The 16,059-nt window shown below is 40.4% G+C and overlaps 1 protein-coding gene across 1 annotated transcript in view; it reads left to right on the forward strand.

Annotated features, from left to right (window-relative positions):
- Positions 1 to 16,059, forward strand: part of Lonp2 (lon peptidase 2, peroxisomal) — a 129,288-nt gene that overhangs the window by 23,285 nt on the left and 89,944 nt on the right. Inside the window, exon 7 of the mRNA XM_045130631.1 lies at positions 6,499 to 6,757. Coding sequence (XP_044986566.1) covers positions 6,499 to 6,757 — 259 coding nt within the window. The remainder of the gene's footprint in view (positions 1 to 6,498; positions 6,758 to 16,059) is intronic.

Here is a 16,059-nt window from a genome sequence, read left to right on the forward strand (position 1 = left end):
CTGCCAGTCTTCACAGGCAGTGCCTTTACCACTGAGCCATCTTTTCAGCCCTTTTATTATTATTTTTTATTTACTTTTTATGAGAAAGAGAAAGAAAGTCAGCATGACAGGACCTCCAGCCACTGCAATGGAACTCCAGATGTGTGTGCCACCTCGTGTGCATGCGTGAGTGTGCATCTTGTGTATCTGGTTTATGTGGGTTCTGGGTAGATGAACCTGGATCCTTAGGCTTACAGGCAAACGCCTTAACTCCTAAGCCATCTCACTATCCTCTTTTTTTTTTTTTTTCATTTGTGAGAAACCTCTGTGATGTTTTTATGACGATCATATTAGTTTAGATCCATATTGGTGGTGAACGAGGGTTTCCTTTTCTCCATCACTTGTTATTATATCTTTTGTTTTTGAGACAGGGTCTCTTGTAGCTGAAGCTGGCTAAGGATGCCAAGGATGACACTGAGCTTTGAATCTTCCTCCATTCACCCCTGAAGTGCTAGGATTACAGGCATGTGCCACAATGCCCACAAGCTATAATTTTGTTTATTCAATAACCATCCTGACAGGTGATTAGTTTTGGTTTGGTTTTTTGAAAGCAGCTCTGAATGTGCATCCCAGGCTGGCCTCAAACTAACAGTCCTCCTGCCTTAGCCTCCTGGGTACTGGGATTGTGGGTGTGCTGCACCATGCCTGCTACTGTAGTTTGTTTTGTTGTGGTGGGACTTGGATCTAGGGCCTTGCACGGGTTAGGCAAGCACTTCATCTCTGTGTTGCCTCCCCAACTCCTCCTTGTGGCTTTGACCTGCAGTGCCCTGTGATGAGTCATGAGAGCACCTTTCCTCTTACATAACTGTTACAAGGCCCTTGTGGCTTCTCAGGTCGTCCATCCATTTTTCACTCCAGCTAGTGTATACTTTAGCTATGAGCCTCTTAGGTATATTTTCCATTTTTTCAAATATTTGTGCATATTTTATCCCTTTCTTTTGTATTTCATTGTGTTTATTGCTTCATTTGTTTACAAAAGCTTTTTAGTTTGATATAATCTCTTTTTAAGAAAGAAATATATTCAAGGGCTGGAGAGATGGCTTAGCGGTAAGGCATTTGCCTGCAAAGCCAAAGGATCCTGGTTCGATTATCCAGGACCCACATAAGCCAGATGCATGAGGGGGTGCATGCATCTGGAGTTCGTTTGCACTGGCTATCAGCCCTGGAGCACCCATTCTCTCCCCCTCTCTCTCTCTCTCTCTCTCTCTCTCTCTCTCTCTCACACACACACACACACACACACACACACACCCCACACACTCTTTCTCTCTCTCTGTCTCTTTCTCTCAAGTAAATAAATAATAAAATATATTTAAGAAAAAAATGTTTTCAAACAGGGTCTCTTACGGTATAGTATAGGTTGGACTTGAACTCAGAATGTCACTCAAACAGGCAGGTTATCCTCCCGACTGAGCTTTTTCTTAAATTTATTTATTTGAGAAACAGAAAGAGGAAAATAGAGAGAATGGACGTGCCAGAGCCTTTAGCCACTTGCAAAAGAACTCCACATACATGCACCACCCTGTGCATCTGGCTTATATGGGTCCTGGAGAATTGAACATGGGTCCTTTAGCTTTGCAGGCAAGCACCTTGATCACTAAGCCATCTTTCCAGCTCTGATTGAGCTTTTTAAAAAAATTATTTTTATTAGATATGGACATATTGAGTATGTAAACAACACATATTGGTACCATCCTTTCCTTCCTCCCTGCCCCTTTTCCAAAGAGGCCTTCCTCATTGGGGATGCAGGTCAACCCCATGGGGATTGTGGGTCATGCATTATGGGGGCAGCAATCAGTTATGGGGGAGAGGCAATGTCTGTGCAAAATATCCCAACTTATGGCTCTGACAATCTTTCTGCCTCCTGTTCTACAAAATTCTCTGAACCATGTTACGTGCATTTTAAGTCTATTTCAGTGATGGGCTCTTAGGAGCCTCTGGATCTCTGGTTTGGTAGGTGTTAAGTGTCCTCAGTGTCTGTCTCCTTCACTCTTGTGCTGATACCAGAGTCACTCCAAAAGCAGCACTCTTACTTATTTCCCCAGTTCCTCTTGGTTTCAGCTGGGGCCGGGGTGGAGTGCGCTGGGCCATTTACCTCCTCAGGTCCAGCTCCCATCTGAAAAAGAGAAGCAGATTCTCCAACAGAGAGTGAAATCAGCACCAGTTAAATGGAATAACCACTATTAATTTAGAGAGAATTTAAAGGGTATAGACCCTCTTATAGCCCAAGATTAGTGGGAGCTTGACAGTGGAAAGCAGGATAATTATCTGGATATGATTCTGACTTGTTTCACAGTTCCAGATATGGTTTCCTTTCCACTGAGTGGATCTGTTAGCCAAGCCAAGGTCAGTTGGGTTACCCACCATGGCTGTGTGGCACTATTGAGCTTTTTGAATGTTTCTTCATGCTTCAGTCCTGGTACCTTATATGTTTCTAGGAATTTTTAGGTTATTCAGTTTATTGGCATACCATTGATTATAGTAGCCATCCTTTGTATTTCTATAGTATTAATTTTGTTTATAGTTTTGTTCATTTTTGTCCTTTTCTTTCAGATTAGTTAACTAAAAGTTTATCAGCTTTATCTAGTCAAAAGACTAATGTGTTGATGCTGCATGACTTTAATCCCAGCAGATGTAGAAGGGTCTCTGTGAGTTAAGGCCAGCCTGGGATAACAGAGTGAGTTCTAGGTCAACGTGGGCTAAAGTGAGACCCTACCTAGAAGAAGAAGAAGAAAAAAAAAAAAAGACTAACTTTTGTTATGTTTTGTGTTGTCTTTGTAGTTCTGTTCTGATTTTTATTTCTTTCCTTCTCCTAGCTTTGGGCTTGACTGTTTCTAGTTCTTTGAAGCATAAATTTAGGTTGTTTAATTGAGATCTTTTTTCTTAGCTAAGCCAGGTATTGTGGTGTGCCCCTGTATTCCTACTACCCAGGATGTTTGAAGACAAGAGTTCAATACCTTCCTAGACAAAATAGCTGCCATGGCTTTAAAAAAATAAAAGAGAGAAGCTGGATGCAGTGGCACACACCTTTAATCCCAGCACTCAGGAAGCAGAGGGAGGAGGATTGCCGTGAGTTCGAGACCACCCTGAGACTACATAGTGAATTCCAGGTCAGCCTGGGCCAGAGTGAGACCCTAGCTTTAAACCCCCCCCCCAAAAAAAAGGTAAAAGGGAGAGAGAGAGAGTAAAACACACAGAAATCTATTCTTAACTTAAAATGTTCATCAGCCATAAGTGATGCATTCATTATTAGTGGAGTTTTTAGGATGAAAATAGCTAGACTCAGCCAACCACACACAATACGCCAATTAGAGGCAAAGTAATAGTGACAAGCAGAGTTATTCAATATGCCACATAGGGAAGAGGAACAAATAATGAGGTCCATTGACCCTTCCACCCCACTCCAGTCCATCTCCGAGTTCCTTACATGAAGGTGAATTTTAAATAGAAGGCAAAATGTATGCCTAACTAAGCAGTCCTGGTCAGAGGTTTAGCCCTGCACATCATTGACTCATTAGTGTCTCTCCTGAAAGCTAGTCTGGCAAGTTGTCACAGGTGTTCAAAAGTTCTTTCTGGAAGATAGGGTTCCTCTGTGTCTGACAACAGGGTCTCCCAGCATGAGACTCCTAGGGAAATTTCACTTCCTTGTGTCCTTTAATTCAGTAGTCTGAAGTGCACAAATATTTCTTTTTAGAATATCCTCACTCCTGGTAGGAAGGATACATTGTTGCAAACTTTCTTCTTGGACATGATGATGGAATGCAAATATTGCTAATGTAATATCAAGCCATCTTTACAAAACTAAATCCCACTCAGTCTTGCGGATTATTCTGGGGGATTTCTTTCTTTCCTTTTTTTTGCATGTATGTATGTATGTGGTGCATGCACTTCTGTATGCTGATGGGGCAATGCCAAAATGCCAGATATCCCCCTCCTTCATTCCCTTGCCGGTCTCTCTTTCCCCACAGGACTGGGGTTCCAGGCATGCGTGGCCAGGGAACTTGGTCATCTCTGTCCCCCTGGGCTCTGCTGATTGCATAGAAAATACACTTAACTGCTGAGCCAGCAGTCCAAAGCCCCAGATTATTCTCTTAACAGATTAGATATACTGCTATTTCAATACTGATTAGTCTGAATTTTTTCCTTCCATGGTAGTTTTAGTGTCAGGATTGGAAATACCCTGTTGTTCACTTATTGTATAGTGATTTGCTGGTTACAATTTGAATTAGGAAAGGGAGAAGACTCTCCTTTCCAGATTCTGACTAAAGTCAGAGTGCTTTAATTGTACCTAGGTATTCAAAATGGGTATTTCTGCTTAGCTAGGTTTTTACAGTCCAACTTAGAAACTAAATTAAGGTTCAAAGCCTGTTCTTTCACTGTCAGTATAATTGTGTAGCTGCATAACATACCCTACCTGTCACTCAGCTGGTGAATTTATTTTGGCTTCTGACACCTGGTGTTTAATTGATGGGTATTTTTGGAGTGAAAGTAAATCAGTAAACCCAGTGAAAGCTTTGCTGTAAGAGCAAATAACTTATCATGATAACTACATATTTTTTTAATTTAGCATTTCTGTTTATAGAGGATTGTCTTTAGGAAATAATCAAATATATGCAGAGATTTTGTTAGAAAAATGCATAATGTAAAGTGGGCTTTTAACCAGGTATTTGTAAGAAACCTAAATAGTCTAAGAATTGGCTAAGTGATTATGGGTCATTAAATAATACAGCATTAACTAGACAAAAAAGTGTTCCTGAAAATTACATATGAGGAGCCAGAGACATGGCGCAGCTGTTATGGCATTTGCCTACAAAGCCTGATGACCTGAGTTTGATTCCCTCTACCTGCATAAAGCCAGATGCACAAAGTGGTGCATGCATTTGGAGTCCATTTGCAGGGGCTGATGGCCCTGGCATACCCATTCATTCATTCTCTCTTGTTGCAAATAAATAAAACTATTTTAAAAGTAAATATGATACTGAAAGTTGTTTAATGATTCTATAAAAAAAAAAAAAACACTTTCCAGAAGGTTGCATTAAAATCTCATTTAAGGGCTGGAGAGATGACTTAGCAGTTATGGTGCTTGCCTGCAAAGCCTAAGGACCCAAATTTAGTTCCCCAGTACTCACATAAGCCAGATGCACAAGGTGATGCACATGTCTGGAGTTCTTTTGCAGTGGCTGGAGACCCTGGCATGCCCATTCTCTCTCTCTATCTGCCTTTTTTTCTCTCTCTCTAATAAATAAATTAATTTTTTAAATCTCATTTGTGAGGGTAGGGAGATGGCTTAGTGGTTAAAGGCACTTGCTTGCCAAAACTGGTAGCCCAGGTTTTGTTCCCCAACCACCCATGTAAAGCCAGAGGCAAAATATAGTGCTCTGCACTGAAAAAATAGCTTAACTGTTAGGGTGCTTTCCTGCAAAGCCAAAGGACCCAAGTTAGATTTCCCAGGACCCATGTAAGCCAGATCAAGGTGGCACATATATCTGAAGTTCATTTGCAACAGCTGGAGGCCATGGTGTTCCCATTTTCTCTATCTGCTCTCTCAAATAAACAAAAAAAAAAAAATTGTTTTTAAGAAAAAGAGTCCTGTCAATCATTAGCAGGGAATTTAGACTCAAAAAAATAAAATAAATAAAACAGCATTTTGAGCCAAGCCTAAGGCGTACACCTTTAATACCAGCACTTGGGAGGTAGAGGTAGGAGAATCACTGTGATTTCGAGGCTACCCTGACACTCCATAATGAATTCCAGTCAGCCTGGGTTACAGCGAGACCCTGCCCCGAAAAAAACAAATAAAATAAAATAAATTAGCATACTGGCATTCATTTGCAGCAGCAGTAAAAAGAGACCCAGGTACAAACACACACACACACACACACACACACACACACACGCAAATAAATAAAAATATTTTAAAATTTCATTTTGAAAAATGGATGTATCAGCATACATTCGTATCACCTAGAAAGGTATGCCCAAGCACAGGTTATGACAATCTATTAGGGGGCATGAGATTATCGGTGACTTTTCCTTTTTATTAGTGTCCAGACTTCCTGAGGTGAACATATATTATTGTAATAAAGGAAAAAAAATGCCAGCACTGCAGAGTATATAGAGATTATATTCCAATAAGAAATAGTGTATCAGTCAGGCATGGTGGTGCATGTCTTTAATCCCAGCACTTGGGAGGCAGAAGTAGGTGGATCACTATATATATGGAAAATATTCCAAATGAAATATGAGCATTGGGTTTTAATTGGGTGTAACCTACTATCTGCAGACATACTTAACTCTTGAGCAGAAAAAAGCCAGCCTAAATGTAAGTTTCCTTGAAGACTCATTTAAAAGGATCCAAGCATTGACCTTGTTTTCTTGCTAAGCTTGAAAGGAAATATTTCACTTCAACACTGCACTGCTTAAAGTACTTATGTGGGTTGGTTTTTTTTTTCTTGACAGACCGCCTGGATATTCGGGCAGCCCGGATTCTTTTGGATAATGACCATTATGCCATGGAAAAACTGAAGAAAAGAGTTTTGGAATACTTGGCTGTGAGACAGCTGAAAAACAATTTGAAGGGCCCAATTCTTTGTTTTGTTGGCCCCCCTGGAGTTGGTAAAACAAGTGTGGGAAGATCAGTGGCCAAGACCCTGGGTCGAGAGTTCCACAGGATTGCACTGGGAGGAGTGTGTGATCAGTCTGACATTCGGGGGCACAGGTAACATACTGCTCTCAGCGTCCTCTGTGCCAGCTTTACTTCCATTGACCAGACCACCCAGCAGCTGAGGCATAGGCTTGTCTGCTTTTCTTTTAAATAACTACTGGTGGGCTGGAGAGATGGCTCAATGCTTAAGGCATTTGCCTGTAGTGTCTAATAACCCAGGTTTGATTCTTCAGTACCCACATCAAGTCAGATGCACAAAGTGGTACATATGTCTGGAGTTCATTTGCACTGACTGGAGGACCTGACATACCCATTGTCTCTGTCTCTCTTCTCTCTGCTTCCAAATAAGTAAATAATATTTTTTAAAAAACTGTTGGTGGCATGCTGAGTTGAAGGGACACTTACAGAACTTACTAGCCAGCCCAGATCCTCTAAGCATAGTGGTATCTCCAAGTTAACCTTGACATTTATATGACAGGCTAGTGAGTATGTATCGCTGCTTTCTTGAAATCTCATTTGAATGTAATTTTTAATGATTGGACATTTTAGTATTATTTTATTTATTTGCAAGAAGTGAGAGAGAAAAAAGAATGAGAATACGCATGCCAGGGTCTCTTGCCACTGCTGTAAACAAACTCCAGATACATGTGCTACTTTGTGCATCTGGCTTTACATGGGTACTCGGGAATTGAACCAAGACCATTAGGCAAGTATCTTTAACTGTTGAGCCGTCTCTTTAGTCCATTGATTAGATATTTTGTTGCCTTACCATCTATTTTGGCCCAGTAGCATTCCCTAAGTAATGCCCATAACTTTTTATAGAGTTTAAATGAATAACTGCTGGGCTAGGGCAAATAAGAGGTAAGGAATCATTGAGAGCAAATTTATCTGTCTGCAGTTTTAAGTTTCCTTTTATTAAAACTTGTTTGCATCAAGTAAAGTGATTGGCATAACTAGTAGAGCTTATCTTTGCATTTTGGATCCACTTTTATTAGACTGTAAGACTGTCACATCTGATTAATCTTTACTATTAGAACCATACTTGCCTATTCCTCCTCTCTTGACCTGATTAGAAGATGACTTGAGGAGCCTGGACCTATATTTCATAGTTTAAGGGTCTCTTAACAGTTGCCAGTTATGAGAAAATACACCTACAATGTATGGCTTTTTTTCAACTTGGAGGGAATATGGTAGTATAGCTCATTGGTTCAGGCTGGCATGCAGAATGCCCTGGCTTTGATCCCAGCACCACAAAATTTAACATGAAGAAATCATGAGCTGCTTATGAAAGAATATGATGCATTTTAAACATCTTCTTTTTCCAGTTACCTTCTTCACAGGAATTGCTGATCTTAGGTAGGGATGGGAAATTGGTTCAAAAACTTTTCTCACTGGGCATGTGGCACACGCCTTTAATCCCAGCACTTGGGAGGCAGAGGTAGGAGGATCGCCGTTGAGTTTGAGGCCACCCTGAGACTCCATAGTGAATTCCAGGTCAGCCTGGACTAGAGTGAGACATTACCTTGAAAAACCAAAAAAAAAAAAATTTAAAAAAAAAAAGCTCTCTGAGAAATGGTTGTTTTATTTACTTATAATTCTTACACATGAAAGAAGAATCAGTCTAGTATTTTAAATAAGGAACTAAGGTACAAATCAGAACAGAGAATTAATTTGGGTCATTCTTGCTGATACCATTAGGTTTTTGTTGCCTAGACTTTCTTATTCTCACATGGGCCACTAGAGGCTGTGGTTTGCTTTCATATTGAGATTGGCACCGTAACTTGTGGGCCAGCCATGAAGAGCTAGGGCCACATTGTTTTAGCTGATTTCCTTTCTTACTGATCCTGCAGTACTATGTAAGCATCTGGTGGGATTTAGAGAGTGTTAGAGACCTGGTGTTGAGCATACTTAACATTGGTAGTGATTATTCTGTAGGGCATGGCAAGTGCTTACTCAGTGCCTAGCTTATAGTGAGTATTCTCTAAATATGAGATTTATTATTATTTTAATTCTGAATTTTCAGAAGGAATGGTCTAATTAGCCTCAATATGAATTTTATAATAAAGTTATGCTTTTTGTAACAAATATGAAGTTCTATTATTATTATTATTATTTTTAATTTTATTTATTTATTTGAAAGCGACAGACACAGAGAGAAAGACAGATAGAGGGAGAGAGAGAGAATGGGCGCGCCAGGGCTTCCAGCCTCTGCAAACGAACTCCAGACGCGTGCGCCCCCTTGTGCATCTGGCTAACGTGGGACCTGGGGAACCGAGCCTCGAACCGGGGTCCTTAGGCTTCACAGGCAAGCGCTTAACCGCTAAGCCATCTCTCCAGCCCGAAGTTCTATTATTTGATGTGTGTGTCAGAATTAGGAAAAAATGTATTTGCTTCTTGCTTAGTCATAAATATACATATATACTGTCATGTATCTTGTCACTTTTTTTCTAGTAGTTTGAGACAGGATGTCATGTAGACCAAGCTGGCCTCAAACCTACTATGTAGCCAAGGATGATATTAAACACTTAATCCTCTTGCTTCTACCTCCTAAGTACTGTGATTACAGGCATGCAGGGTCTCTTGTAGAGTATTATGTTGGATTTAAACAGATTCCTCTTCTAAATGTTTGCTGACACATAAAATTTGTCACTTTTTCAAGTGAGAATATTTTATATGACTATTGAGAATTAACTAAAGAAAAACTAGAATTTATGTATTTTCTAACTGGAGGTTGGGCTGTGATTACCATTGCCTAAATATTAGTACCTATAAACTATAAGAAATATACTGTGCACATAAAGACTGTAATTTCTGCACCAGAGTGTTGAGATTTGTTTATGAATCATTCTGTGAAGTCTGATTTTATTTTAGATATACTTTACTAGTGACGATTCCCTGGCTATTTCTATTCCAGATGTTTCATTAAGCACAGCAACCTCCTTAAGGTCTGGCGGGATTTTGGTTCAGCTCCCCCATAATTTGTTAAAACATGATGACAACTTTTATTTGGAAACCTGCTTAGAGACACGTGGGTAGTGGGGTGCGGTTGTTCAGGTAGAGTGGGTGAGGGCGGAGTGCGTGCTCATGTCAGAGTTCTGAATTAGAGAACAATAGAGGAACGTAGCACACCTCGGGGTGTCCTCTGTGGGAACTTGTAGATCCTTGTGATGATGAAGACATTTGGAAACACCCCGATCTTGGCATTTGAGTACTGGTCATATGCTTGCAATTGGAGTTCATGAAAAGTTTTATTTTTCCTCAGCCTCTGAGTAGGCACCACTGTTCTGAAGTCTTAAAATAGCCAAGGAAAAACAGCTACTTTATGTTAGCTCCCTTGTTTAGTCTTGATTTTTGTCCTGCTCCCTGTTTTCCCATGCATGGAATTCCAGACATTTGCTGATAGTACCTGTTTATGTAAAAAGAAGATGCTAATAAGTTTGGAATTGATTTTAAAATAACCAAAGATATGTTTTTTACTTTAAAAAATATTTTGATTTATTTATTTGCAAGCAGAGAGAGATAGAAGAGATACAGGAGACAGACAGAGATAATGAGCACACCAGGGCCTCCAGCTGCTGAAAACAAGCTGCAGATGCATGTGGTACTTTGCGCATCTGGCTTTACGTGGGTACTGGGGAATCAAACACTGGTCATTGGGCATTGCAGGAAAGCATGTTAATCACTAAGCCATCTCTCCAGCCACAAAGATATGGTTTTTTAAAAAAAAAATTTCTGGGGATAGAGAGATTGTTTAGCAGTTAAGGCACTTGACTGCAAAGCCAAAGGACCCAGGTTTGATTCCCCAGGACCCACATAAGCCAGATGCACAAGGTGGTACATATGTCTGGGTTTGTTTGCAGTGACTAGAAGCCCTGGTTTGTCCATTCCTTCTCTTTCTCTTCCTCCCTCCCTCCCTCCCTCCCTCCCTCCCTCCCTCTCTCTCTCTCTCTCTCTCTCTCTCTCTCTCTCTCTTTCTCTCTCTCTCAAATAAATAAAAAATTTAAAAAATATTTTCTTTATTTATTTACAAGCAGAGGAAGAGACAGAGAGAGGGAGAGAATGGGCACACCAGGATCCCAAACAAACTCCATACACATTTGCCACTTTGTCCAACCAGCTTTAAGTGGGCACTGGGGAACTGAACCTGGGTCGTTAGATATTGCAGGCAAGCACCTTAACCGCCAAGCCATTTCTCCAGTCCCAAAGATATGTTTTTCAAAGGTTAAATGATAGGTTGGAGGGAGATAGAGGAGAAAAAAAGGAAGGCTTTACTTGTGTTCAAGTCTTATAATGATCTGCTGAAAATTGGCCTCTTGATTTTCTTCATATTATTTTGAATAGCTTAAAGGAAGAATGGAGGCAAGCTTAGCTTCATAACTCATGCATTTGTAAATATTTTACATTTGCAATTATTTAAATTTTTATGTCCATTTTATAAGCCACAGGATATCTGTCCCTGATAGTCATTTTTACAACTAAAGTTTTTATATTAAAATATTACATTTTAATAATTTAATTAGTTCATAGATACTCAGTATAAAATTTTATTGGAGGGCAGGAGGGATGTCTTAGTGGTTAAGGCGCTTACCCACAAAGCTAGAAGACCCAGGTTTAATTCCCCAGAACCCACATAAGCCAGATGCTCAGGGTGGTGCATGAATCTTGCATTCTCTCTGTCTGCTTCTCTCTCAAATAAATAAATAAAAATCTTAAAAAAAAAAAAAAGCTGTAAGCCTTTTTAAAAAAATCTCACTGGAGGGCTGGAGAGATGGCTTAACAGTTAAGGCGCTATGTGTTTGATCTCTCTCCAGATACCACGTAAGCCACACGCACAAAGGTGACACAAGTTCAGGGTTGCACATGGGCACTGGGTGGCTCAGTATCTGCAGTTTGATTGTAGTGGCGAGGCTCTGACACACCAATTCTCTCTCTCTGTTGCTCTCTCTTAAAAAGTTTAAAAATATTGTGCTGGGCGTGGTGGCGCACGCCTTTAATCCCAACACTCAGGAGGCAGAGGTAGGAGGATGGCTGTGACTTCAAGGCCACCCTGAGACTACAGAGTCAATTCCAGGTCAGCCTGAGCTAGAGTGAGACCCTACCTTGAAAAAACAAAAACAAAAAAAGTTTGAAAATATCTTATTGGACAAAGTTTTATGAAACTTCATGTATCTGGGTTTTGTTTTTAGTTCTTTTGTTAAAAAAAAATACTCCTGTGATGAGCTGGAAAGATGGCTCAGAGGTTAAAGGCACTTGCTTGCAAAGCCTGATGGCCTGGGTTTGAGCCCCATTACCCACGTAAAACGAAACACATAAATGTGTGTCTAGAGTTCATTTGCAGAGACAGGAAGTTCTGGTATGCCCATATTCATATTCTCTCTCTCTCTCTCTCTCTCTCTCTCTCTCTCTCTTTAGTAAATAAATAAATACAATGTTTTTTTAAAAAATATTACTCCCATCTATTTCAAATCATTATCATAATAACTCCTTTTAGCACAGATAGTAAAGTTATACTAGTTATACTAGATAGTAAAGTTATACTAGGAGATGCAAGGAATCCATGCCTCAGGTTGTTTATTGTTGTTGTTTTGAGATAGTGTCTCACTGTAACCCAGGCTGACCTGGAACTCACTCTGTAGCCCCAAGTTGGCCTCAGACTCATAATGATCCTCCTACCTATGTCAGCCTCCCAAGTTCTGGGATTGAAGGCCTGTGCTGCCACACCTAGCCTCTTGGTGATTCAACCTTGGAACAACATGAAGAGATAATTATCTTGTGATTCCCATAGTGATAAATTTTTACATATAACCTGAAATGGTAAAGTTATAAATATATTAGCTGTTTCATTACTAGTTGTCATAAGGGAAAAATAACTGAAGCAGTGTGTATGCTTTGTGTGTACATGCCTTGGTCATAGAGCACCTCAAGTGCTGTTCCTCATCCTCCACCTTGTGGGAGACAGGGTTTCTCTTGCCCACAGTGTTGTACACCATGTTGACTGGCTTACAGGCTTTGGGCTCTTCCTCCCTTCTCGCTTCTTGCTGTAGGTGCACACTGGCATTGCGGACACTTGAGCTACACGTTCAGTTTTATTGTGGGATTCAAGCTCAGCTCATCAAGCTTGTGCAACAACTACTTTACCCACTGAGCCATCATCTCGGCCTCCAAGCTTGTAATATATATTTTTAGCAAAGTATAGGAGATATATTATGGTGTTCTTTATGTCTTCCTTAGCACCTGCCTTTCATTCAGTTCTTTGCCTCTGCAAAACGGGCCCTAACTCAGGCTTCTTCTGCTGATATACACGTAGTCACTTAAGAGCTTTCTCTTCTCTAATGAGACTGTTATTTATTTTTCTCCTTTAATGGTTAAATAATGTAGGCCTTGTCATTTCTTTCTTTTTAAAAAATATTTAGTTTATTTGAGAGAGAAAGTTGTGGGCAGAGCTTGAGAGAATTGTCATGCCAGGACCTCTAATCACTGCAAATAGACTCCAGACACATGTGCATCTGGCTTCACGTAGATCCTGGGGAACTGAACTAGGGTCCTTAGACTTTGCAGACAAGTACCTTAACCTCTGAGCCATGTCTCCAGTCCAGGCCTTGCCATTTCTAATGTGCATCTGTGGAGATCAAGCATAAATACAGGTTCAGCATCCCTAATTTGGAAATCTGGGATGTTCAAAAATCCAAAACTTTTTGAGTACTGACATGATACCCAAGGGAAAATTATATACCTTACTTCATGAGTAGGTCTCAGTCAAAATACAGATACACTAAAAATGTTGTTTAAAATTTCCTGCAGCCTCTATGTATAAGAGCTACACGCATACAATGTATATGAGACCTAGGTGAATTTTGTGTGTAGATTTGCATCCCATTCCCAAGGTATCTGTTACATATATACAAATACTGATAACATGAAAAAATCCAAAACACTCTCATCTCAAACATTTCGGATAAGGGACAGTCAAGACACACACACACACAGTAAAAACACCAAGCTCTGCTGGGGAAAGGATTTGTTGTATATCATATACTCCTTTATGTCTCTCAGTGATACTTATTTAGCACGGTGATAAAAATGGTAAGTACTTAAAAATGTTTTCTGAGTTTGTATAAGGTTAAAACATAATAGCAGTTTGTAAGTCATGCAATCCTTTAGATGACTCCATTCATACAAACTAGTCTATATAAAAATTAGAAGTGACTGCCAGAAAGGTAATAATGATATTTGTTTAGGCATGCCATATTAATACCACATTTTTCTTCTTGAGATCATTAGAACCTAAGTTTACTACTTTTTCCACTTTGCTGTATAGCTACCCTGTGCACATGGGCAACCTGAGTTTCCAAAATATCAGTGCTGTTTCTTTTTCTCTCAACCCTTTTTCATTTTAATTAGAACTTTTCTGGAGAAAATAAATAAAAATGCATACAAACCACACCATTGATAGAAAGTATAAAAAATAAGAAAAGAAAGGGGAAAACAGTCAGGTTTCCTGCCATGGGAAGGTAATCACTGTTAACTGCTTTCTTTCCTCAGACTTTTTTTTTTTAGGCTTATTTTTATTTATGTATTTGAGAGTGACAGACAGAGAAAGAGGCAGAGAGAGAGAGAGAATGGATGTGGCAGGGCTTCCAGCCACTGCAGATGAATTCCAGATGCGTGCACCCCCTTGTACATCTAGCTAACGTGGGTCCTGGGGAATCGAGCCTCGAACCGGGGTCCTTAGGCTTCACAGGCAAGTGCCTAACCGCTAAGCCATCTCTCCAGCCTTCCTCAGACTTTTCATTAGGCATCTCTTGCTGTTTTTGTTGTTGTTTTTTTTTTTTCAAAAAGATTCCTGTTCAATCCACTTAGCCCATTAACTTTTGTTTGTTTTGTTTTTTGGGGGTCTTACTTTACCCTAGGCTGACCTCAAATTCACTATATACTCTCAGGGTGGCCTCGAACTCACAGCAATCCTCCTACCTTTGCCTCCCACGTGCTGGGATTAAAGGCATGTGCCACCATGCCTGCTATTTTAGTAGTTATGTTACCCATTCTTTGAAAATATCATTTTAGTACTGTGCTATATCAACAGTAAGCAGAAAAAAATTGATGGTGAGCTGCATCTTATTCCTGATTTTTAGGTCAGAATTACCAGGGTGTTCATTTCTGTAAAAAGTTTTTTTTTTTTTTTCTTTTTTGGTTTTTCAAGGTAGGGTCTCACTCTGGTCCAGGCTGACCTGGAATTCACTATGGAGTCTCAGAGTGGCCTTGAACTCATGGTGATCCTCCTACCTCTGCCTCCCGAGTGCTGGGATTAAAGGCGTGCGCCACCACGCCCGGTGTGTAAAAAGTTTTTATTAAGACAGTATACCATGATCCCTTTCCATCTTGCTCCCCTTTCCTCTGTCCTATTTCCCTCCACCGAATCCCTTCTTCTTTCTAAGTAGTCCTGGTTCTATTTTGATGTCATCATCTTTTTTCTTCTATTATGCAGGTCTTGTGTAGGTAGTGTCAGCCACAGAGAGGTCAGGAATACCAAGACCACTTTGTGTCTGGAAGACAGCAATGTAAGCACTCTTCTCCTTCTTTTGGCTCTTACATTCTTTCCTCTGTCTCTTCCACAATAGTCCCTGGGCCTTGGAGGGTGTGATAGAGATGTTTGAGTGCTGAACACCCCACTGTCACTTCTTCTCAGCCCTTTGATAAGTTTTGAGTCACTCCAGTAGTCACTGCCATCTAGGAAGAGAAGAAAGTGAGAATACCAATATATAGGCATAAAAATAAGTGTTTGGAGGGCACTTTGGTGGGCATAATATATGCATTTAACTAGACAACAGTAGTAGTCTTCCCTCTTTCCCCCTAAGGCTTATGGCTTCCCCAGCCATACATAAGCTTCTGACTAGGTCTTCAGTACCAGGCATGGATTCCCTCCTGTGGAGCAGGCCTCCAGTCCAATCAGAGAGCAGTTGGTGTCCCCTGTAACAGACATGCTACCATTGTACCAGTTGGTGCATTTGGCCTGGGTGGCCAGCCATAATGCTTAGAGTCTACTGCTGGTTAAGACACTGATGACTTCTCTTCCCCAACATGCTGCATGCTGTATAACTCTTTCCAGAATCCTGACTGCTAGTTAACATGGAGGAGGCTTCAAGCTCAGCTACAGCTTGATTTCTCAGTGAATTTCAGCACAAGTATGAGTCTTCAGCAAGAGTGTCTTACCATCTAGTTTTGGTGGGCAACCACAACAAGCCTTTGCAGTGGCCTATAATGTTTTGGGGCATCAAGGACTTCCCTTTGTCCAAAATTCACTGGAAAGTATATCCCACCCCTAACACTTAAATTTTTATAATAACTATGGCTTCTGG

This window comes from Jaculus jaculus, chromosome 1, assembly GCF_020740685.1.
Source record: "Jaculus jaculus isolate mJacJac1 chromosome 1, mJacJac1.mat.Y.cur, whole genome shotgun sequence".
Classification (NCBI taxonomy): Eukaryota; Metazoa; Chordata; class Mammalia; order Rodentia; family Dipodidae; genus Jaculus; species Jaculus jaculus.